Source organism: Xenopus laevis, chromosome 8L (assembly GCF_017654675.1).
Source record: "Xenopus laevis strain J_2021 chromosome 8L, Xenopus_laevis_v10.1, whole genome shotgun sequence".
Lineage (NCBI taxonomy): Eukaryota > Metazoa > Chordata > Amphibia > Anura > Pipidae > Xenopus > Xenopus laevis.
The window spans coordinates 38,529,082-38,554,697 of NC_054385.1; the positions used below are offsets into that span (position 1 = coordinate 38,529,082).

At 38.9% G+C, this 25,616-nt stretch overlaps 1 protein-coding gene across 1 annotated transcript; it reads left to right on the top strand.

Moving 5' to 3' along the window:
• Positions 1-5,479: 5,479 nt before the first annotated feature.
• Positions 5,480-17,351, top strand: zdhhc15.L (zinc finger DHHC-type containing 15 L homeolog; the record flags this gene model as incomplete). Its single annotated transcript, NM_001095789.1, is given in 12 exon segments — positions 5,480-5,634; positions 7,970-7,996; positions 8,465-8,559; positions 9,969-10,089; positions 10,255-10,324; positions 10,679-10,711; positions 11,360-11,480; positions 11,967-12,099; positions 14,630-14,756; positions 15,800-15,909; positions 16,004-16,070; positions 16,701-17,351. Coding segments are annotated over 11 exon segments (1,017 nt in total). The 3' UTR covers positions 16,048-16,070; positions 16,701-17,351.
• Between the last annotated feature and the right edge of the window lie 8,265 nt (positions 17,352-25,616).

Consider the following 25,616-nt stretch of genomic DNA (forward strand, 5'->3'; position numbering starts at 1 on the left):
GAAGGAAAAGTGAAAGATTAGAGGCTGCCCGAAGGCATTTATGATTATGGATATACTTACTCTGAAAGTATGAACCAGGTTACTCTCAGTGTCTGAGCTTTCTTTCCTTTCTGTTCTTAGTGACATGGGATCTTCTAAAAGACCAAAAGAATTGTTAGATAATCCCACTACACACATGGATTTTGTATTATTGTCTACAGATCTTGTCAGTCCTAAACACAGAAATGGTTATAAGTAAATAAATACTGTACCTGGTGATGCTTTGGCTTCTTCTTCTTCATCGGATAACCAAGCATTCCCAGCGAGGTCAAGCAAACTGCCTATAGATTCCTGTAATGATAATAAATGATAATAAAAACCTAAACTATTGTGGCAAAAATTACAATTATGATATTTTCACATATTTCAAAATTATATTAAAGACTTTGTATCTAGTGAGTAAAATGCACTTACGCTCCAAGAGACCTCTGAAACACAATCGGAATCAGTATCGGAGTCTATAAGAAGCTCCTTCAGCCGATTTGGTTCCTTCAGCTCAGGTTCTGGTTTAGGACACTCTGTAAAGTCAAAGAAAATGAATGAATCACCCAGGTATTAAACCATTCAGTGACTCAAGATAAACAGATCGACTGCTGAAATAATGTACCTAGAAAAATCTCATCTTGTCTCATCAGTTTCTCTTTCACTTCTGGTTTAATCTCCTTATCAGACTGTAATTTCTTCCTAAACAAAGTCTTCCTTTTCTTCTTCTCTTTAGGTCTGACTTCTGCATCCTGGAAAGTCAACATGGCTGCGGGTAAGTAACACTGAGCTATTTGGTAACAGCACAACACATTGGTATCTATATTGTAACATAGCAGGGATTGTATTTATGTATGAATATTAAGGGTCAGATTTATCAAGGGTAGAAGTGAATTCAAGGAAATTTTCAAAGTAAAAAAATTCGAAGTAATTTTTTGGATACTTCGACCATCGAATAGGATACTTCGAATTCGATTCAAAGTAAAATCTTTAAATATTCGACCGTTCGATAATCGAAGTACTGTCTCTTTAAAAAAACTTTGATTTCAATACTTCGCCAAATTAAACCTGCCGAAGTGCTATGTTAGCCTATGGGGACATTCTAGAGCATTTTTCTAAGTTTTTGGAAGTCGAATTAAAATAATTCGAACAATCTTTGCAATCCTTCAAATCGTTCAAATTACTTTCGACCGCAGGATACCCAAATTCGATGAAAAAAAATTCGACTTCGATATTCGAAGTCGAAGTATTTCAATTCGATGGTCGAATTTCGAAGTATTTTTAACTTCGAAATTCGACCCTTGATAAATCTGACCCTAAGTGTTGTATGTTAGAGATGGGGAGGGAGGCCATAGTTTGTATCTTGCCAAAGGCCAAAGTGTAAGGCTGAAAAGAGGAATAAGGAATTTGGTTCCCAATCTTACAGGTGCCTGTATGAGACATGGGTTTAATAGATCCTTAGTATTAAGATTTGGCTCAGACTAGTAATTGGAATTCAATCATGTAAAAACAGGAGAGTGGGAAGTCCAACCCCTAAAGACACTTGTTTAAATGCATTTACATGCACTGCCCTAGTGGATTATAGACTCAGTAGCCCATGTCAGCTCATTAGGTGCTACTAAGAACATGAAAGTGATGAGGAAATGCACAGAAGCAAAGCAAAGCCAATGAAAGACATGGAAATAACCAACGAATAACTAAAAAAAGAAGGATGGCAGAGACTTACTGTAGCAATTGAGATCTCTGAATCCTAAAAACAAAAAGAAAATAATGTTAAAACATGTGGCTCTTTATTGTAACCCCCCCCCCACAAAAACAGAATAATGTGTGTGTTACCCTGGAGTGGTTCCTAAGAGCACATTTCCCATAAACATATAGCGAAGGTCCCGAATTACTTTCATTTAAATAACAACTGAAGCCCAGAAGGCTGAGAATGTACCAGTTTACTTGGTTCCCTTTATATTACAGAGTAAGAGCAGCCTTACCTTTGTCTTACATCGGAATACATTGCGGATAGCTTTATATATCCTTCGAAACATTGTTAATCCTGTGCAACGACAATAATAATAAAATATTAGAATCAATATGGAAAAATGTGAACATATAGGTAAAAATCAGTCATTTTGAGCTAATTCTTTGAAAAGAAGGCAATAGAGAGTGGAAAAGGGCGAGCAATACAGAGCATTGATATCTGCCTCACATAAAGCAATAGAAAGTGTTGCGCCAACTAAAGAGGCATCAGGTTAATTAAAAGCACATAAAGCAGTTAATACATTAAACATAAAAAACAAAAAACAACTTTTTTCTTATATGTCTGTACTTACAGTTATTTGTATAGATCAGTTGGTGTTAAATAAAAGTTTTAAAAGTTTTAGTAAAAGTTTTAAAATAAAGTTTTGTTATTCAGGTACGAGCAGCAAAAAAAAACACTACTGCACCGTAGCTGAACAACTCTCAACTGGCACAACACCTGCTAACTCTTACTAACTGCTCTCAGAGCATTGTGACATCATTGTGTCATCACATGATCGGCATTACTATCTGCTCTTGGAGCATTGTGACATCATTGTGTCACCGCATGATCAGTATTACTATCTGCTCTTGGAGCATTGTGACATCATTGTGTCATCACATGATCAGTATTACTATCTGCTCTTGGAGCATTGTGACATCATTGTGTCACCGCATGATCAGTATTACTATCTGCTCTTGGAGCATTGTGACATCATTGTGTCATCGCATGATCAGTATTACTATCTGTTCTTGGAGCATTATGACATCACTGTGTCATCACATGATCCACCTGCAGGAAGTAGCCTGATGCCTCTGCCCATTAAGCACATAGTCTAAACGATAAACAATAAAATTTTGTCCAGTTTAGTAACAATGAGCCCAGATGCACTGTTGTTTTATAAGGAACTACCAATGGAAATAAGGAAATAAAAACACACAGGCCACAGAAGTGTATTTGTAATTTTTTTAACACAGTTTCTATGGGATGTTGCTCATATGGAGGTGTGTTTGACCAGTGATGCAGTTGTACTATGTGAAACAGACAAATATAATGATGGATAAATAAATGGGGCTTGGGGATAAATGGGGCTTTCCTAGCTTCAGCATGTGACATCTCCCCTTTATCAATAGACTGTATCCGGGTATCAGTGGTGCCCAATCATGTGACCAAACCAGTGCCAGTAGCTTGTATAACTGACAAAGCATGTTTAACTGATACAAACATCTATGTTAACTCAAAAGTCACCGCTCCTCCTGAGATGGAATATAAAGCTAGCATGTTACTGTGACATGAATGGGCAGATGTGATGTCTGATATTCTTAGGAAGGGAATCAGGCTGCTCCTCCATGCAGTGTCAGTCTGGAACTCCAGGGGCCCACCCAAATACCTTAGACTAAGGCCCCACTCTCAGTACTATTATTCTTCCTCTCCTCACTCAGCCTCTATTCTCCTAGTCTCTTTTCTTTCCATACTATAATCTATTATTCCATCTATTTAGCCTCGTTGTTCTCATAGAAATAGGGAATGGCCATGAAATAGGCCAAATGTTTATCAGCATGAGGGGCCACTGACACTGGGAGTTTTCCAGGTATCCCATTGGGCCAGTCCGACACTGCCTCCATATATGACAGACTACCTTGATCCTCTGGCCAATGGGCCGGTAGCATGAAAGCCCAAGGTTGCCACATGCCCTGGGAGTAGTGACCCAAGGTATTGAAATTGCCCAGTGTGTGGTGGCCCATGTCACTTCACGTTTTAATGCTGCACTCGCTTCTTTTTCAGAATTTTTTTTATATTTCCACCCATCAGTCAGGGCCATAACCATGATTTTATTATTTTACTATTTATTATGCACTCCATTGTGTTACTTTTTAAAATATATTTTTATATAGACACATTTCCCCCCCCATGTCTTTTTCACTTTGGGGTTTGACGGAGCACTTGACCCATTAGGGTGCTGTCACACAGACGTAGGGTGGACACCGTGTGGCCTTTAGGTTCCGGTCCACCCTGAACAAAAAACAAGACTTTGGCCTTGGAAGAAACCCTGGGGGAAGCCTCTACCAGGGGACAGTCAGGAAGCAAAGTAGAGTCTGGAGACTTTTGTCTTTTGGAGCCTTTGGCCAGGGTTTGGGGATAAACGGGGCCTCCCTAGCTTTGGCGAATTTCATCTTGAAGACTTGTTTTTAATCTGTGCCTTTTGGCCTGTGGGGTTTGAGTATTTGGCTTTATTTCTTATAAGGATGGGCTATTTTTGTACCCTTTGTTTATGTGTGATTTGCACTTTCGCACTTTTTTGAACTTTCAGACTTCGAAACAGCGACCTTGGGCTTTCAATAAAAACAATCATTTCTACCCAAAACCCAGCACTTACAATAACAGTCAATGAACATTAAGGGTAAGAAAGCAATGAATAGGAAGAACAAGGGATAGAGGAAGGGCTGTCACCTGTTGGTATTTTACCGGCCCACCCAGTACAATCGGTGCTCAATCCCAATGTTATTAACAAAGGTAAAAATATAAAAGGATGGTGTTTTTTTTCCAAAAAAGGTGGCCCATGATAGGGGATAGGAGAGTGGCAGTGCTAAAGCGGTGACAAGGTGCTGCAGTGAGAAAATGGGGGACTGAGAATCAGGCAGTGACTTCTGTCTGAGAGTTATGTGGGAGTCAGGCTGGAAGTTATCTGGGAGTTATTTAGGAGTCAGGCTGGGATTTAGACTGGGGGTTATCTGGGAGTCAGGCTGGGAGTTATTTGGGAGTCAGGCTGGGAGTTATCTGGGAGTTAGGCTGGGAGTTATCTGGGATTTAGACTGGAAGTTATCTGGGAGTCAGGCTGGGAGTTATTTGGGAGTTATCTGGGATTTAGACTGGGAGTTATCTGGGAGTCAGGCTGGGAGTTATCTGGGATTTAGACTGGGAGTTATCTGGGAGTCAGGCTGGGAGTTATTCGGGAGTCTGGCTGGGAGTTATCTGGGATTTAGACTGGGAGTCAGAATGTGAGTTATCTGGGAGTCAGTGAGTGGTTACAGTAAAATAACCTCTAGAAAGATTGCTTTGTTGTATTTGGATGTAATGAAATTACAATATATCACAATATATTAGGCTTTTCTAGATAAGAGTACATAGAAAAACATGTGGTGGTGTTTTTGAGTGGGCGTGGTTAAGGAGAGTGGTTAGAATGGATTGGGACCTGATCATTTTGTTTTGCACCTTGGATTTCACTCTTAAAATCTGGTAACCTTAACTTGATGGCAGTTATCAAAGTGCAACTAGGACCATAGATAAAATTGTATGTGAACCCAACCCCGGATAAAACATGCATTTACTAAAGCTACCACTAGAGGGCGATAAAGAAGAAGCTTTGCGACAGCGCATGTGTAATTCCCTGGCAACAGCAGGTCTATAATCAAGAGCAATCGATGACAGAGTGAGCAGACGCGAGTAGTCGAGCTCTGAGAGAAGGATGTTGGCTGGCTGTAGGGTGGCTCTGCCCAGGGGGCTAAGGTGCTGCCAGAGAGTATTATCGTGGGTGCCTGTTGTTATAATATCACTGGTGGTGCTGTGGTCTTACTATGCTTACGTCTGGGAGCTTTGTTTAGGTAAGTGCGGAGCGCTTGGGCATTGTATGAGGAGGAAGTGTCAGCCGGGCTTTTGTAAATCCGTATCTAGGAGTGGGCGGGGCTGTGGGAGAGATTGACAGGGGCTCGTTGCGGGTATAGAGAATTTTGCGGCTGATGTGCTAATGTCACTGCACATTGGAGCAGTTCTATCCAATTCTTACTGTCTGTGTGCTTAGGGGAAGGTCTGTGTGCTTAGGGGAAGGGGTGTAAGCGGTGGCTGGTGATTCAGTGATGTAGATGAAGCCTGTAATTACTAAACCCTTAATGGAGAAGGAAAGGTGAAGTCACTGGGGGGATTCTAATTTGTTAGGCTCCTCCAATAACTAATGGCTAACCTCCTACCCCTGGCTGGTCTTCCTCTCCTTTAACAGGATACACAAATCTGGGCTACTTCAGTGCATCAGCACATTGCCACTGTCTAGACACTGTCAACAGCTTGTCTAAATCACCCTCCTGTTTCCTGCTTTTCATTCAGATATTTATTATGTTAAGGTTACATAAGAAATAGTTGTTTGTGAAATATAACAATGTACATGTTCTCAAAAATCAATATTTAAGTAATATTTTCCATGGAACATAATGTCAACAATGCTTTTATTGCTGTAGATCATAATGGGACATCATCACTAAAAGTAGACCTCGCATTAGTAAAGTATGGGCACTCTTGGTCTAGGTTCCATCATGGCATCCTACTCTGGATGAGCACACGCGTGTGCAAAACCTTATTGGAAATGTATGTATTGCGTACACACACAGACACAGACAGGCACAGGCATTGTCCATATCTAGGCAATGCCTGGAATAAAATGGCAGCTACATTATCTACATAGACCTTCCCTGGGCTGGTACCGGGGGATTAAATAAAGTGTTGTGATTATAGTGTGAATTAGTGTGTAGGGTGGAGATTTGGGATGGGCTTTCAACTTTCGGGGAATAGGAAGGGTAACCGTTATAGGCAGAAAGAGACAGTTCAGTGTAAAAATAAATTCTGAGTAAATAGGCTGTGCAAAATAAAAAAAATATATATTTCTAATATAGTTAGTTAGCCAAAAATGTAATGTATAAAGTCTGGAGTGACTGGATGTCTAATAAAACAGCCAGTACACTACTTCTTGCTTTTCAGCTGTATAACTCTGAGTTAGTCTTCGACTTGAAGGGGGGGGGGGGTCACATGGGACATAAGTGTTCAGTGAGTTTGCAATTGATCCTCAGCATTCAGCTCAAATTCAAAAGCAACAGTTATGACCCATGTGGCCCCCTCAAAACACTGATTGGTTATTGACTGGCGACCTATCAGTGGAAACCAGGAGAGCTGCAAAGCAGGAAGTAGTGTTCTGGCTATTATTAAAATTAAAGACAGGTGGACTGGTACCTTTGAATACAAAGCTGTAGCCAATTCCTTGTATACAGCGTCGGACTGGGCTTCTGGGACAGTGGGAAAAATCCCCATCCCTTGTGGGCTCCATTGGCCCAGACCTGCTAGACATAGCCGGCACTCCTGACCTCCCCCCACCTGATCGCTCGAGGAAGGCGCGAAACAGGTATGCAAGGGGGGATAGAGTTACAGAGGGAGCCCAGTGGCTGGGGTGGTGGGGGGCCTTGCCACTGGAGGGGGAGTGGTGGAGGGGCCCTGCTACTGGGGGGGCGTCGGGGTGCTGATGTGTTTCCACTTGACAAAGCCTGTAGGCTCAAAACATGTTGTTCTTATACAATAAACCACATTGAGCAGTTCACCTGCCTCCAGGCCGTTCCTCATTTTTCCTAATCATGTGTTCTGGCTATTATGTTAGACACCCAGTCACTCCAGCCTTTATACGTTACATTTTTGACTGACTAACTATATTAGAAATATTGTTTAATTTTGAACAGCCTATCCATTTACCCAATTTTTATTCTTATACTGAACAATTCATTTAACATTCTGTTGTTCGAGAAGCGAGGAGGTATGAGGCCCAATTACAGTGCAGTGGCCTGCAGTTACGCAATGCAAGACACATCCTGCAAAGTGCAAAGAAACAGCAGATTGAGGCTTTGGAGGAATGTGAGCAGTGATATAACTATAGAGCAAGCAGATCTTATGGTTGTGGGGGAACAGGGGGGCCCAGACTGCAGGGCCTGCTGCCTCTGGAGCAGCTATTTACCCTGAAAATTCACAGGCCCCCTGCAGCAAGCGGCAGTTTCCTGCTTGTGCCAGGCCCCTCTGAATTTGGCTGAATGTGAGACACTCTTTGGGTACTGCAGAACTCATCTAAGATTAACCGTTGAAGCTTCTATTATTGCATTAATTTAACATTTATTTGATTTTCCTCCACAGTGACTGTAACAAACCCAGCGGAAAAAGGTAAGTAGCCCAGTAACTCCATGGAACTCTTCATATTTCTCTATATGTATATTATAGACTTGCAAAGCTGATGGCATTATTTTAGTACAAGTATGGGACTTTTATCCAGAATATCCAGATGTTATCAGCAGTGGGCATAAACTCGGCACTAGTGGTGAGCGAATCAGTCCCAGTTTGGTTTGGCAAAAATTTGCAAAACTACAGAAATTCACAAAAAGCCTTAAAGTTAAAGGGCAGGTTTTTGCAGTGACTTATTTTTGCACAGTGATTTTCAGTGCACAATACACTGCCTGTGAAACCTGCTGAAAAATTTTGCTTATCACTGCTCGGCACAGAATATTAATTTAGATAGAATTTGTTTTAAAGAATTAAATAAAATTAAAGCAGGCTGTCATCTGCTACAAGGAGTTGTGCAGTGAGTTATCTCTTTTCTACTGTGTGTTAAAGTCCCTTCTTTCTCATCACCAGCTGCATACCTCTTGATCTTTCATACGGTTTTTCTGCTCTTTATTTGGACCTACTGGAAAGCAATTTTTACACCCCCAAAGCAACCAACTAAAAAGGTAAGCAACAAGACACAACCTGCAGCTACAGGTGTAAGTGTAAAGATTTGCTTAAAGGAAAACAATACCCCCCAAACAATGTAGGTCTCTATAAAAAGATATTGCATAAAACAGCTCATAAGTAAAACCCTGCTTCATGTAAATAAACAATTTTCATAATAATATACTTTTCTAGTAGTATGTGCCATTGGGTAATCATAAATAGAAAACTGGAATTTAAAAAATAAGGGCCACCCCCTGGGATCATACGATTCACTGAACACACAAACATACCAACAAACCATACTTGTTAGGTCACATGAGCCAATTAACAGCAGAGTTCTGTCTTTTGCTTCAACACTTCTTCCTGTTACAGTTTGAATTGTAGTATTTCTGGTCAGGTGATCTCTGAGGCAGCACACAGACCATCATGAAATGGTGGTTCAAGGCAAGAGATGTAAAAGGGGCAATATTTACTTAAATATATACCAGTTTGGTAAGATTCTTTAATATGCCACTTAATATGATATAAACTATCTGTTGCTTAAGTGTTCATTTTGGGGGTATAGTTTTCCTTTAAGCTGGTCATAGACGCAAAGATCCGATCATACGAATCCTCGTTTTGTACGATTTTCGGACCGTTTGTGGAGAGTCCCAAGGATTCGAATGATCGGATTTTTGCGTCTATTGCCAGCTTTAAAGGGGTTGTTCGCCAACTTAACTTTTAGTATGTTAAAGCATGTCCGATTCCTAGCAACTATGCAACTAGTCTTCATTATTTATTTATCATTATTTAATGATTTTCTGCATATTTCCAGCTTTCAAATGAAGGTCACTGACTCTAGAAGCCAAAAAGCTATTGCTCTGTGATCTTACAATTTACATATTACTGTTCCTTTTTAATCCTTATTTTTTCCCTATATTATTGTTGCTTTTAGTTCTGTCCCTCTCCTGTTCTGATTTCAGTCTCTCATTAAAACCACTTCCTAGTTGTTAAGGTAAACGAGACCATAGCAACTTTATTACCCTGCATATATAAATGACGCCTGACTACTGCTCTTTTGAAATTCTAAGTAACTGTTCTCATGGCAGTAGTTTACATTAATAATATATTTATTCAAAAAAATAAAGGTGAAACTATCAATATGAGTATGATAGAGGAGTAGAATGAGCCTGGCATATTAGAAACTAGAGTTCTGAACCAGTGAACTAAATACAACAGGGGTATTTCTGTTGCTGAACTGCTTTGTATACTTTGTAACATAAATACTTATTCTCAATTACACATCTGTGTATTGAGTTTTACTATTGCAATAATTAACAATACACTTCATTGAACCAGACTATATATATATATATATATATATATATATATATATATATATATATATTCATGAATCTCTGTAATCAAGGCGTAACTGTACTTGTAGTTTTTGCTGCCGTACGCCGAAAAGGAGCGGTACGATAATGAAGAACGACCCGAAGCTCAGAAGCAAATTGTGGCAGAGTTTGCAAGAAAATTACCAGTTTATACTCGGACTGGAAGTGGAGGTCTGTACTGGTCATTCTACTGAGTATTCTTGAGATTGTTAAATATAAACACACAGAGCATGTGCTGAGCACCCCTTATTTGAGTACAGGTCTCTGAATGTTGTTCTTAGAGTTCAGTGTGTGAATATCTATAATCATGTCTGTTTGCTATCCCTAACTTTGCAGCAACTCGATTTTGTGACACGTGCCAGATGGTGAAGCCTGATCGCTGCCACCATTGCTCAGTCTGTGGGATGTAAGTGTTTGTGCTGAAATAATGGCTAATCTTTCATGAATCTTTCTATTCAAGCCCTCTTCTATTCAGATACCAGTCTCTTCCAATCAGTGTATGGTTGCTAGGGTAATTTGAACCCTAGCAACCATATTGCAAACTGGAGAGATGCTGAATAGCTCAAACACCACAAATAATAAAAAATGAAAACCAATTGCAAATTGTCTCAGAATATCACTCTCTACATCGTACTAAACATGCATTTAAAGGTGAAAAAAACCAATTACCTGATTGAGAGAGAGCATGCAGAATACTTAAACTTGCAGAAATTGAATTATTCAGCTCTTTATCAATAATATTCTTTTCTTCCTGGTGCAGGTGTGTTCTAAAGATGGATCATCACTGTCCCTGGTAAGTAAGCAGCACACCCTCCATTCATCAACATACCTGATTTCAGATCATTATAAAATCAAATCTTGTCTTTTTCTGTTATTTATTTGAGACTTATGACCTCTGGTAGTAAGCAGCTTTCTACATATACAGCTCCTGAAGTCAGGTTATATAAATTTATACATGGGCACTGATATTGGCAGTGTGTTACACAGTGTGTGAAATATAATTATATTATAATTTTACAAATATGTGTGTGTATATATATCTATATATATCTATATATATCTATATATATATATATATATATATATATATATCTATATATACACACACACACACACACACACACACACACACACACACACACACACACACACACACAATGTGGAAAAATAGAAAATTCAAATACTATGCATCAAAATTCAAATACTTTACTGTTTTTTTGTTTTTTTTTTAAATTAAGCACTTTTTTTTATTTTACTTCACGATTTATCCACTATTTTAACCAAATCGCAAATGTAATACATTCAAAAATATGCACATTTGAATGCTGTTTGGCACAGATGGGTAGAATATAAAGGCTGTGACACCATCTTTGTAGTATTTTATGTGTACTTCAACATCATCTCCTTTCAATATTGTTTTTTACACATTGATATTTTCCAGGGTGAATAACTGCATAGGATATTCAAACTACAAGTTCTTCCTTCTGTTCCTTGCCTATGCAATGTTGTACTGCTTGTATATTGGCTGCACAGTTTTCCAATACTTCATTTTGTACTGGACGGTAAGTGTTATTTTTACAGAGAATCCAGTGCCAAGACACACACACACACACACAAACACACGTTGCCTGATGCTCTCATACATATGGAAAGTTGCCTTTTGCTCAAATTTTTTGGTGGGTAATGGGGCTTTAAATATAGACCGATATTTATACAGTTTGGTCAGATGTGCAGGGCCATCTCTATTCTAGTATGGCTGCAGGAAGCATCGTAAATCAAATTTACATTTAAAACTGCAGTGGAATTGTGTCCTGAGCTTACTTGTTTCAGTCACTCTGCCAAAAAATCCTGTTAAGGACTCAAAATACTGCGTAGATATTAGTATTGTATTTTGAAAAGGGTAATATATATATTTACTAAAGCAATATCAGTATGACCACAGCAAAACTGTATGAATAGTGACACAGTTATGGTATTTCACAGCAGTATATTAGTGTTGTATTTTTGTTTATTGCAATAAACAATTAGACATGCTCTCCTTCTTATAGGATACATTGTCAAATGGCCGAGCAAAATTCCATGTGCTTTTCCTCTTGTTCGTGGCTTTGATGTTCTTCATCAGCCTGATGTTTCTCTTTGGATACCATTGCTGGCTTGTTAGCCTAAACAGAACCACACTGGGTAAGAGTTATACAGTAAACCATTATTATCCTTTATATAGTGTTATGTGTACATCTATATTTCCTTTCCCGGTGATCTTACAGGACTGTAGCTTACAGTTCTTATAACATTCACACAGGGGATGTGGGTGGTAACTGGATTATCTCGAGAATAGCCTTGCAGACACGAGAAGAACATATGTACTCCTTGCACATTCTGGTCACAGTTGAAGCTTCCTCCCCACCGCATCCATTCCTTTTAAGGGTGGTGGCAGATAGGGAGAATAGTCACCCAGCGACAAATCTTCACTACTGCATGCAACTAATCTCTCCAAATGCCTTCTCACTGGCAAAAATATAAATTGCCGTTGGGATGGCATACGAACTGCTTCAGATTTCCAAAGTTGCCTCATGAGGAAACTTGGGGAGACTTTGGAAAGCCGAATCAAATCGTATGCCATCCTGCTGGCGATTTCCTATTCTTGCTGGCCGGAAAGCATTTTGGGGAGATTAGTTGCCCACAGTAGTAAAGAGTTGTCCCTGGGTGACTAATCTCCCCTTCTTCCACCACCCCAAAAGTCTCTCTGTATCTTGATCTGCTACAAATCTGCAAAATTGTGCAGCAGAATTAAAAGGTTCTGTTTGTCTTCTGATCCTCTTCTATCAGTTGCTGTTATGGATCTTGCGGTAGCATGCGCAGTAGAAGCTTGTTCAGGACGTGATTGAACTATGCATGCTCGTGTAAGATCTGTGTTTCCATTATTACAGACAGAAGATTGCACCTTTGAGCTCCGCTATATGCTAGATATGGTTTACATCCTGCCTTGCTTGTTGCAACTTGGCATCATCAGAAATGTCTTAACCACTTTAAAAGAGAACTAAACCACCCCACAGCCAAAAGCCCCCCCCCCCCCGCACAGTTCCACTCCAGAACAACCGTCCCCTCTAGCAACACGACCCACACATGCAGAACAGCACAGCGGAGCACAGGGACACCATGTTCTTTAAGTGAGCGCCAACACTTCAGCTACCGGCATACGTGCAGTTGGAGCCGAAAAGCTCTGTAAATTATGAAAACAAAGAAGAGGATCCACAAGATACTGAAGCTTGAAAACATAGGGCCCCTTAACTCCGCTGCACTATTCTGCATATACAGGTCATTGTATCCAGAGGGGACACCCAGTCCAGTACAACACCATGGCGGGAGGATTTTAAATGAAATTCGCAGTCATGAGTGGCAAAGTTAAATAAAGGTGCTAAACGTCACTCTTGTAGAAACCAGTAGCAACGAATAAAACATTTAGGGAAAAGGCTCAGAGTTTGCTTGTGATGTAGTAGTGCATGGCAGCCAGATCCTTCCATTTAAACAGCACACCAGTAACTACTACATGCTGGTTGGTTAATACTGGTTACTTGAACTTAAGAAAGCTTTTTACTTGTTATTGTTACAATTCCCCCCTTATTTTTGTTGCCTAGACTAACGAAAACTAACTGCTTTCGATTTGACACGTCCAAGTAACAGGAACATGTCACCATGCATATAAAAGCCCTTGCATTGCTAATCTTTTCTCCTGTTGGTGTACCCTTGCCCCTCAGCATCTTCTTACTAATCCATACTGTTCTCGGACATGACTGGAAGACAGATGTAAGCATAGCCCCATGTCCCATCCCCAAACACGACATATCTCATGACACATTAGTTAGAAGGGCCCTGGGGTGAGACTAGGAGACCAATAAAAAAAGTAAAGAGTAGCAGTGCCAAGGTTTAAATAGCAATAGCGATGCATTCCTGTTAAAGACTGTCTTTATCTACAGTAAATCATTTATTGTTAATATCAAGGAACTATTCAATAAAGATCCAACACTTATGTGTAAATTATGTATTTCAATTTCATCATAAAATCTTCACAGGTGCACATTTATATACTGTGTTCCTTTAGCCTGATTCCTCGCTGTGTTTCCAAATGACTGCCTGTATTCAGGTGGTATTTTGCAAATGTAATTTCCCTTATGCTAGAAAACAGCAGCAATGTGCCTAATAAAATAATAATAACAACTTGTTCCTGGGGTAACCCACTCACATGCTTTACAGACTCCTTTTTGCAGTTGGTTTTCATTTTTAATTATTTAAGTTTTTTGAGTTATTTAGCTTTTTATCCAGCAGCTCTTCAAGTCCAAATTACCCTAGCAACCATGCAATGATTTGAATAAGAGACTGAAATATGAATAGGAGAGGGCGTGAATAGAAAGGTAATAAAAATTAGCACTCACAATACATTTGTAGCTTTACAGAGCATTTGCTTTTTAGAAGGGGTACGCAATGCCCATTTGAAAGCTGCAAAGAAGCAGAAGAAAAAGGCAAATAACTATAAAACTATATAAAAAAAAACCAATTGAAAAGTTGCTTAGAATTGGCCATTCTATAACATACTAAGAGATGCCTTAAAGGTGAACCACCCCTTTTAATAACTGGATATTTCTGTACATGGGTGTATGTATTGAATGTTTCAAATCTGCTGCACGAGTAAAAATAATTTATTTTTGTTTTTTAGAGGCATTTTCCACTCCGGTCTTTCAGAGTGGCCCGGATAAAAATGGCTTCCACCTGGGTATTCGCCGGAACTTAGAGCAGGTGTTTGGAAAGGAAAGGAAACTGTGGCTTATTCCTGTATTCACAAGGTAGGTATTTTGCAATAAACCACGTGTCGAAGTACTGTCTCTTTAAAAAAAAAAAACTTCGACCCCCTACTTCGCCACCTAAAATCTACCGAGGTGCAATGTTAGCCTATGGGGAAGGTCCCCACAGGCCTTCTAACAAGTTTTTAAGAAAAATCGTTTGATCGATGGATTAAAATCCTTCGAATCCAACGATTCGAAGGATTATGTCGTTCGATCATTCGATCAAACTATTTGCAGTAAATCCTTCGACTTCGATATTCGAACTCGAAGGATTTACATTCGGCAGTCGAATATCGAGGGTTAATTAACCCTCGATATTCGACCATATGTAAATCTGCCCCTTAGTGTTATTTGAAAAGGGACCCCCTTTGCACTCATACTGACCCTACTCGATTGGAAGAAGGCTTGGCACCCAAGTACTAAACTGAAGTGCCATAGAAACAAGTCTGAGTATAATCCACACAATAACTTGCTTATGTAAAGCAAGACTTGGTTTATTTAAACTCTCATGGGGAAAACTATAGGGGAAGTGGGTCCTAGAAGACCAAGTGGGGCCTTTCTGATGAACTAGATGTGTATATGATTGTAAAATAGTCCTTGTTCTTCTTTTGTGAGGCTCTAAAATTATTTTGCCATGGGACCCAGTCATATCTAATTATGCCATGGAGAATAGAGAGTTTGTAGATGATACACAGGCAAAAGAATTTGAAAAGGCAAAGCCTAGGCTCAGTGTTGTACAAGGAAAAGGGAAGGCCCAGTCAAATACTGGTATAAAGACATAGATCTCCTGCTTCCCATGGTCATCTAAATCAGCTGCAATTACAGCTTACTGTCCAGCTGTGCAAATTCAATGCACAGTGTTTTACCTTGCAATACATGGTACATACAGTATGGTGCCTTCGCCTCTGGGACAGTGTGCTATGTATGCAGTTCATCCTTGTTTTTTATTGCACTACTTGTACTACTTTAATTGCTTGTAGTTGCTTGTAGACTTTGCATGTGAGTGCAGTGATGTCTGACTTGCATGTCTCCTCTCCTTTAAGCCTTGGGGATGGTTTTACCTATCCAATGAGAATGGCCTGCGAGTCCCGAAACCCACTTTTAGCTGCAGAGAATCAGTGGGAAGATGATTTGACGGATGAAGAGAGCCAAGGTAGGTAAAAAGAGGGACTTGATCATTTGCGATTCCTAATGAAATTAAGTCTGGTTTTGGAGATTGAAATAAAAACATTTCCTTTGTTTTGCAGCATATTGTGAAACTTCACACATAACGGTACACATCGAGAAATAGTATTTGGGATACTTAAAATAAAGGTAAGTGTATAAACAGGTGTGTGATATCCAGTTGGATGAAATAGTGAACACAAAAAATAATGTCCCCATCTATAAACTCTATAAAGATTGTCTTTATTTCCATTTCTTTAGCTGTTCCCTACTAGCACAGGATACTTTTTACTCTATTTCCATGTTGGGTTAGTCTCATTTTCCTTTGTTTCAAATAGGGATGCACCAAATCCAGGACTTGGTCAAATTAAAACAAATCAAAGCGCCTGTCTGAATCCTAAACTTTGCTATTTTCACCCGTGTGCCAGAAATTTCCAATCAAAGTGAGGGTTTGGATTTGGCCAGATCCAGTGAAAGGTTTTCAGGTAAAACAATGGATTTGGTGCATCCCTAGTTTCAGATCCTTAGAAGTTTTGGATACTACTCATAATACCTTAGAAGGGACTGCAAGGCAACTTAACTATTGGAATAATGGATCATTTTTTTGATAAAATTACAATAGCTAGGAGGAAGAAAGTTTTCCCTTTCTTTGAGGATGGGTCCTGGCACCAATTCATGATACTTCAATGGGTGGACTGGGACATAGAAATATCAGATACTGATAATTAGGTTTGGTGTATGTATTCTTAGTGCAAAATTGATTTTTTTTTTAATTTGCAGGGGCAAAAACATCACAAAGCTTCTTTCTCAGAATGCCCCACTAAAGAGACTGAATCCAGTATCCCTATACCAGACTGAAGTGATGTAGGAACACAATGTACTTCTCAGGGGCGGCCTAGTCTGAGCCGTTGTATTAAGGCTGCTATTCTTATGGAATTAAGGGGGTAGAGGATGTATTTAATGAGAAGGGAAAGTGGGCCAGTCATATTTTTAAACTACTTATTTTGTGGGTTTTCAAAAACACTGATCAGTAACTGATCAGTGAGCTTGGGGTATTTGTATAAATGCAGTTTACAGATACAATAATACTGGAAGGGAATGGCTTTTTTTTCCTTAATTCATCTTTTCATTATTTCAAATATATGTGCACCTCTTTGCTGTGCCCGTGTGTTTGGAACAGAAAAGGGGTTCTGTAGGGGTTGTTTTTTTATATTGTTCTTTTTCTATTTAAACCTAAATTCATTATTATGTAATCTAGGGTAGGGATGAAACTCCTCCCAACATCCTTCAGCTAATTCAGCTTGTATAGGATAATGGGAATGAAAGATTTATACAGGTATGGGACCCCTCCGGAAACCCGTTATCTAGAAAGCTACGAATTATGTAAAGGCTGCCTCCCATAGACTCCATTTTATCCAAATAAAAAAAAAAGATATAATTTTACATAGTTAAATCAGGTTAAAAAAACCAAAGTCTGTCAAGTTCAACCCCTCCAAATGAAAACCCAGCATACTTAATCCTTATTAGAAGCAGCACCAAGCTATTGAGTTTTTTTAATGTTTGATTTTCTAGTGGACTTAAGGTATGACAATCCAATTTACAGAAAGATCCACTATCCGGAAAGCCCCAGGTCCCGAGCATTCTGGATAACCGGTCCCATACCTGTAGTAGCAAAAATATAGATGGTGGTTTATCCCTGCTCTACCCACTTGTACTCCCAGGGTTACTTCTTGAAGGGACAGTATACCCCCTTGTTCAGCATGAGTGCAATAATAAAGCTTGTGCTGAACATACATTTGGTTATTGTATAAATCACAAAAAAAAACCTGTGGTTTTTGTTCATTCTTGAGCTAAACAGGAAAACAGAAGCCGCTCCATGTTAGATAATTAGATTACCAGAGCACAGATTATCCCCCTGTCTAATGGACCACTGCTAACAAAACAGTTACAACAAAAGTGTAGAGGTTTACCATACAACGAGCAGTCGGTATTTATAAAATAATTTAGTGTCACAAGTGGTGTCGTTATTATCCCCTAAATCATAATACATGCTTCAGTGCTACATGCCATAAGATACAGAACTGCATCACATTGAGTTTCAGGATTAGATGCACATAGTATACTCTATAGTAGTCAGAGCTAACACTATAGAATATGTATGGAACACACTGCTAGAGTACAGTTATATTGCCTGAGTACAGGTACACAAGCAAGGGAGGTTGCCAGTTATGAACTGATAGATATAATAGTGGTATGTGAATATGTATGTTTACACTTCTTACTACATTCCAAATTGTATTCATCCATTGCCAGGGAAGCATGCACAAATAATGATTCATTTCCTACCTATAGGTACAATTCATGCGTGTCTTCTATATTTGCCCTTAAACTGCTGGTTAATCTACTAGCCTGTCACCTTAATTCATTAAATTAGAATACTGTACATAGGATGGTTTGTTAGAACTTGAAGCCCCCCTTTAGTCTGCTATTGGTTTATATGGTGCTCCAGTACCGAAGATGGGCAAATTGAAACCCAAGTCTTTCGGTGGATTGCTGGGAGTTGTAGATCGTAAAAATCGAAAAATAATTTCTCAATTTTTTTTTTTTTTTTATAATTCAGATGTCTGTTTTATCTGAAATGTTACTGTATCCCATAGGGCAGAGACACACACACACTGCTATTTCGGGAGATTAGTCACCCAGCGATAAATGGATTCTTCTTCAGGCGACTAATCTCCTCGAAGTTGTAGATCGTAAAAAAATTTCTCAAGCTTTTTTTTTTTGGGGGGTTTTTTATAAGTCAGATGTCTGTTTTATCTGAAATGTTACTGTATCCCATAGGGCAGAGACACACACATTGCTATTTCGGAAGATTAGTCACCCAGCGATAAATGGATTCTTCTTCAGGCGACTAATCTCCTCGAAAATCCTGCTCACCAGCTAGAATCTAAATCGCCCGCAGGATGGCGCTTTGATCGCTTCAGCTTTCCGAAGTCGCCCAAAGTTTCCTTGTTAGGCGACATCAGAAAACGAAGAGTTCCGAGTGCCATCCCGTCGGAGATTTACATTCTAGCTGCCGGGAATGCAGTTCGGGGTGATTAGTCGCCTGAAGAAGAATGTGCGACTAATCTCCCGAAATAGCAGCGTGTCTCTGCCCTTACTGGCCAAATTGTTTTCTGTCTGTTAATTTATTTACATATATCATTGTGTTTGTAAAGCTTTTATAAAGAAACAACAAGGGATTTCATTTGTGCTGGCCATAGCACTGCATTGACTGCTTCCTTCTAATGCGTCCAACATCAACTACAATATGTAAACTACAATAATATATTAGTCCTTCAGCCCAACCCTAGAAAACACAATATACAATCCTCCAGTAACATTTAATTTATAATTAATGAGATAGCATTGCCACATTTCAGATAAATTAATTACAATTCATCAAGATGCAGTGGGTGTTTCTGCTTTTATTCTATATAATCACACATACATTATACATTGATTATACTCCTTCATTTTTACAATTAATACATTCTTAGAACATCGCTAATTCTGTCGGTCAAGCATAGCCTAATTCCTTTGGGCTCATGTAATTAAAAAAATGAAAGTCCATAAGCGCTATCTGAACTGCCAAATGTATTTATAAAAACTATCCTTATCCTTATACCATGTTAAAAGAGCAATCCCTCTGCAGAGCCGTGACATAGTGGAATCAGGGGTGTAACTACCGGGGGAGCAGGGGTTGCAAATGGGCCAGGGCCCGCACCCCCGCAGGGCCCCCCCGGAAGATCGTACGCGCTGCAGCCGGCTGGAGTCGGCTGCAGCGGCACAGGAAAATAGCGGACAAGAGGGTGGGGGCGGGCCCGTCTGCGCGGCTCGCACCAGGGCCCGCCCCCACCAAGTTACGTTACTGAGTGGAATTTACCCCAAAGGGAACGTTTGACATTAGTGTAAAAGGGGGGCAGTCTTATAAATAGATATTTAATTTCATGCCAAATTCTAGACTTTTTTTTTCTCACTGTTAAAACAAAACATTAAATATGCAGCTTTATAAATATGCCCGTAAATGTCCTGCAAAATGTACTTCATATTTGTATATAACGATTATTCTGTATATTTGGTTGTAAACTGTATTTATGATTTGTAGGTTTGTGGCGGGGGTGTTTTATGGGTGTGTTTAATCAGACTATGTGGATAAGCAGTATTCCTACCACTTGAACTAACCCCTTTCTATCACTCAAGGGAAAGTCATTATTGCTCTCACTGTGGTTCCTTCTGTTTTTTGTTTTGTTTTTTTTAGAAGGGAAATGTAATGAGAAAAAAGGGGCATTGTATGCCTTAAAGGAAAACTATACCCCTAAAATGAACACTTAAACTTAAGCAACAGATAGTTTATATCATATTAAGTGACATATTAAAGAATCTTGCCAAACTGGAATATATATTTAAGTAAATATTGCCCCTTTTACATCTCTTGCCTTGAACCCCCGTTGCATGATGGTCTATGTGCTGCCTCAGAGATCACCTGACCAGAAATACTTCAACTCTAACTGTAACAGGAAGAAGTGTTGAAGCAAAAGACACAACTCTGTCTGTTAATTGGTTCATGTGACCTAACATGTATGGTTTGTTGGTATATTTGTGTGCACAGTGAATCGTACGATCCCAGGGGGCGGCCCTTATTTTTTAAAATGGCAATTTTCTATTTAGAAGTACCCAATGGCACAGACTACTAAAAAAGTATATTATTATGAAACTGGTTTATTTACATGAAGCAGGATTTTACATATGAGCTGTTTTATGCAATATCTTTTTATAGAGACCTACATTGTTTGGGGGGTATAGTTTTCCTTTAAAGGGATGGTTCACCTTTAATGTAACTTTTAGTATGTTATAAAACATTTTCAATTGGTTTTCATTATTTATTTTTTATAGTTATTTGCCTTTTCTTTCTGATTCTTTGCAGCTTTCAAATGGGCTTGCCCAACTCTAAAAAAACAAATGCTCTGTAAGGCTACAAATGTATTGTTACTTTTTATTACTGATCCTTCTATTCAGGCCTCTCCTATTCATATTCCAGTCTCTTAGTCAAATCAATGAATGGTTGCTAGGGTCATTTGGACCCTGGTTACCAGATTGGTTAAGATGCAAACTGCAGAGCTGCTGAATAAAAAGCTAAATAAGTCAAAAACCACAAATAATAAAAAATGAAAACCAATTGCAAATTATCTCAGAATATCTCTCGCTACATCATATTAAAAGTTATCTCAAAGGTGAACAACCCCGTCACAAAAAATCCAATTGTCATTCACTACTTGCTTCTAATGCATTTTCCTTTATACAAATAATGCCAATAGATTGTGTTATTGTCAATTGTCCCGCAATAGGAATGGGTTGTTATTATAAGTATAGGATACTTGCTTGACAAATGTGTCTATGAATTGCTTAGGTGCATTGCTGTTATTTATTGTGCGATTCCTGCTTTTTTTATGTTCTAATCAGCCTAAAGAATGTATATTTTGTACTTTTTTAACATGGAGCAATTGTAAAAGGGGAGTAACTGTAAAATCATTATCTCTGGTTTAAAAAAAAAAAATACAGTGTTTTTGTTACAAAATGTAATTTTGATTTGTGTGTTTTATTAAAATCTTATGGATAATTCGTAGCGGAGCTTCAGTACATCTAATATACATATTTATATTGTGGTAGGATGGAGAAATGACATGAAAGACGTGAAGTGTAATTGAAGCTTTCCCTTTATAAAGCATAATTGCATTAAAATGACATAGAAATAGGAGCAGCGGCTCTCAAACTGTGGGGCTGGTCTCTAAAAGAGCGTTCAGTGTCATGACTAGGAGGGCTCGACCCAAAGAGACGGTGAGAGAGAGGTTTTGCCTATTGGATCTCCTAGATATGTCTGGAAGCCCAGCTGCTGTGTCAGAACCATAACATTGTTGATATGACAGCAATGTTTGTATGTCTGTGCCCTAATAGAACAGATCTCAAAATAGATTTTGGAAAGCCAGAAAGAAAGCAACTATACTTAAGGAACAGTTGATGGCTGTCCATACAATCTTGCAGGAGGACATCTACTACTTCTGCATTAGTAGAGCTAGGCCTTGGCTCTCCCCAGCAAATCTAGTACCCTGACTATTATGTAGTGTGACGCTATTTTGGGCTATACAGACCAACGGGGTTAATTAGCAGCTAGTGCACTACAGCATGGGTTACATGTGACTCTAACACTTCAGGCTAGGGCCTTCACTACATGGAAGATGTAGTCTGTAGTGTAGTGTAGTGTTACTACAACTCCCACAGGCTACTGTGCAATAAAACAGGAAAATAATGGGCACCAGGAGGTTCTTGCAGTCAAACAGAATAAGCTTTTATTGATCTACAGGGCACTTACATCAGTACAGAGGCATTTGCAAAATATATGTAGGCACATAACTCACACAGAGCTTCAGAGGTAGAGGCAGGTGTATTTTCCTATGGATGTAGTCAAGGCAGTACAGCACCTCCAGGCAGAAATAACTCACATGAGGTCTGGATCCCACCCAGTGAAGTGGTCAGGGAGGAGAACCTAAAGCCTGACACCCTATCCACTGTGGTCCCTTCACTGTAGGCAAATCTTACAGCCTATAAGCTTATTGGAGCACAAAGCTGCTCTTTCTCTCTTCCCTCTCTGTCTTAGTCTCCTAGAGAGTCTATAACATTATATTCCTGCCACTCTCTAGCCTCATTCACGGGGTCCCTGCTCCCCAACTTATCCTCTAGAGGTACTGGTCCCTCATTTCTGGGCCTTGCTGTACCCAGGCTCCCCTGGGTACACCCAGCTGGATCAGCAGCCAAAGAGAAAAATCCACCCCTTCTCAATCACTATACCAGAGTATGACAGGGTGTGGTCACAGCACCTCCTGGCCAATAGCACAGCTATGCAAATTACATCTAGCTACATGGGCATCTGCCCAGCAACAACGATCAGGAAGTATAGGGTATTAAAGCCATAAGGGCATATTATCCCTGTGAGTCCCTACAGTAGCAAAAACTGTCATGTATTTCATGTTACTGCTCTCAACTGCCAATAGGCTTTCTACTGTTTATGCTGATATATAACAAGTTAAAAAAATTTTTTTTATTTTTTACAAATGTATTACATTGTAAGAAAATGTATAATTTATGTTTATATTGCACATTTAGAAGTTTCCATTTCCAAGGTAAGTGTGCTCTGAAAAAAAAAAAGAGTGGATGTCAATTGCAGATGAATGAACTTGAACAAAAAAAAACATTGTGCTTCAGGGGGTTATTTATCAAAGGTCAAATGTTAGAGCTATGTGAGCTTTTTTTTTTTTTTTAGACCTCGAATGGTTTCTAAATTAAGAAAAAACTCGGATCCGAATCCGGGGTTAAAAACCCAAAAACCTGAATTGATTAAGTTTTCTGAGGAAAAAACTAGAATAGTTAGAATTGTGTTTTCGAGCAAAACACACCAAAAAAAACTTGAACGTCATAAAGTCTTTTTACAATCTTCACATGGTTCAAGGGACGTCTGCCGTTGACTTTTACGTGACCTCGACAGGTTTTAGATGGTGTATTTTTGGATTCAAGCTATTTCCAGGGTTGAAGTATAATAAATCTCGAAAAGTTCAAGTTTTTAATTAAAAAAAGTTATTTTTGTAACCTAAAAAATCGATTATTCTCTCAGCAAAATTTTCTGGGCCCCCTGGTCCCTGTCCACCCCAGATCCCGCCCCCAATCCAGACGCCGCCCACACCACAGTAAACAGTCCACACAGATACCAGCGCTAGAAACAGTAAAAAAAATGGTGCCAGGGCTCCCCATAAAGGTTTTTACAAAAACATTGGTGGTCAGGGGCCCCATAGAATATTTTTAAAAATTATTGGTGGCCAGGGGTTTCATAAAATAAAAAAAAAGTTGGTGTTCAGTGGGAATTACCTCAAGTTCTTCTTCGGCTCCTTTTGTGGCTTTGGGTCTTTTTGTGGCTTCTGGTCTTTGACGTGGCTTTGGGTCTTTGGTGCCGAATGAACTTTCCAGCATAGCGGGGGCCCCCCTTTAGCCCTGGGCCCGGTACACAGTTCACAGCTGTATCCCTGATGGCGGCCATGTCTTCAATAACTGCAGACAGACGGAAAGACATCAGGTAATTTAACATTCCTAGCAAACAACTCTACTGTAAACTGGAAAGGAATATCTCAGCAATGCTTAAAGGAACAGTTCAGTGTAAACATAAAACTAGGTAAAAATAAAAAAATTATTTTATTATAGTTATATAATAAATAATTAATTATCTAAATAATGGCAGGTGACAAGTCTTGCCCTAACAGGTAAGAGAGATACAGATTAGAGGTTAGAGAGATGTATAGGAGCAAGTAGTGTTCTGGCTATTATGTTAGTCATACGTTCTCTCCAGCTTTTATACATTACATTTTTGGCTAACTAACTTTGAACCCTTTTTAATGTTTTTACCTTGAATTTAAGCGCACCCTGGATAGCTAAATAAAGTGTATACTATAAGCAATACTGCATTTCAGTGCATCCGATTCACAATCTCTTCCCAATAACATCAGTAGCAATATGCCTGCAGTAAGAGGCAGCCATTGCTTTAGCTCAACTGTAAGTAACTGTAAGTTAGCAACCCAAGGGTCCACTGAATCCAGACAGAATCACACAATACCGTAATAGTGGTTTTGGAGCCGCTGCCAATTTAGCTGCTGAAATTTCATATTTTGCCTCAACTTCGTCTATCACTTCCGCCATTGTCTTCGCGTATTTGTAGCACTCGCACTTCACTATCACCTTCCTTTCTCCTATAACAACGACTTCTAATTCTTCAGGCTTTTTTCGACAACACGGGCAGAAAACTTTGTAACACTCAAATGAGTATATGCTGCCAAAAAGGGAAAAGAGGAGAAAGAAGTCAAAAAAAAATATCTATGGAATATCTGAATTTCACATCTTAGTAACAAAGAAGGGCAGAGGCATATTTATTAATGTTCCAAATTGTAATATGCTGTGATTAAAAAAAATTCTAGTCTCAGGTATACAATTTTCAAAATCACCTTTTTAGCAAATAGATAAAAAAAAACATTTAAAAAGCAATTATTTTTGAAATCAAGCCTTGAAATTTTTTTTTTATTTATGATTGTCCATTTTTTTGCATTATTTAAAAGGAAAAAACCCCTTTGATAATGGAGAAAAAGACATTCACTTTTAGTTGGATTTTTTTTTCTTTTTAATTGGCTTCTAAAATTAGGATAAGGATTCTAATGTTATTCAAGCATCAATATATAAAGCAACAGAACTCACCAGTGGTAAAGGCTAAGTATAATCGCATATCCCAAGATAAAAATGATTGTGAACGAAGTCCCGAAAAATGCTGCTGTTAGCAAATTGCTGTTCTTAATAACTGCAGATAGAAGGAAAGACATCAGTTAATTAAATAGCATAATATCAATTCACACACACACACATATATATATATATATATATATATAATCCATGTTAATAAGAATAAAACATCACGGATGCACTGAGTTCATATTAAATTCAGTAGGACTTACTTGCCACTTGCTGATCTGTAAAAATGCTAAATCCATATGAATTGGTAATAAAAGATAATAAGATCAAAATAAAAATATTTAGATCCATGACTGTTATGCTCTTGTTGTTTTACCA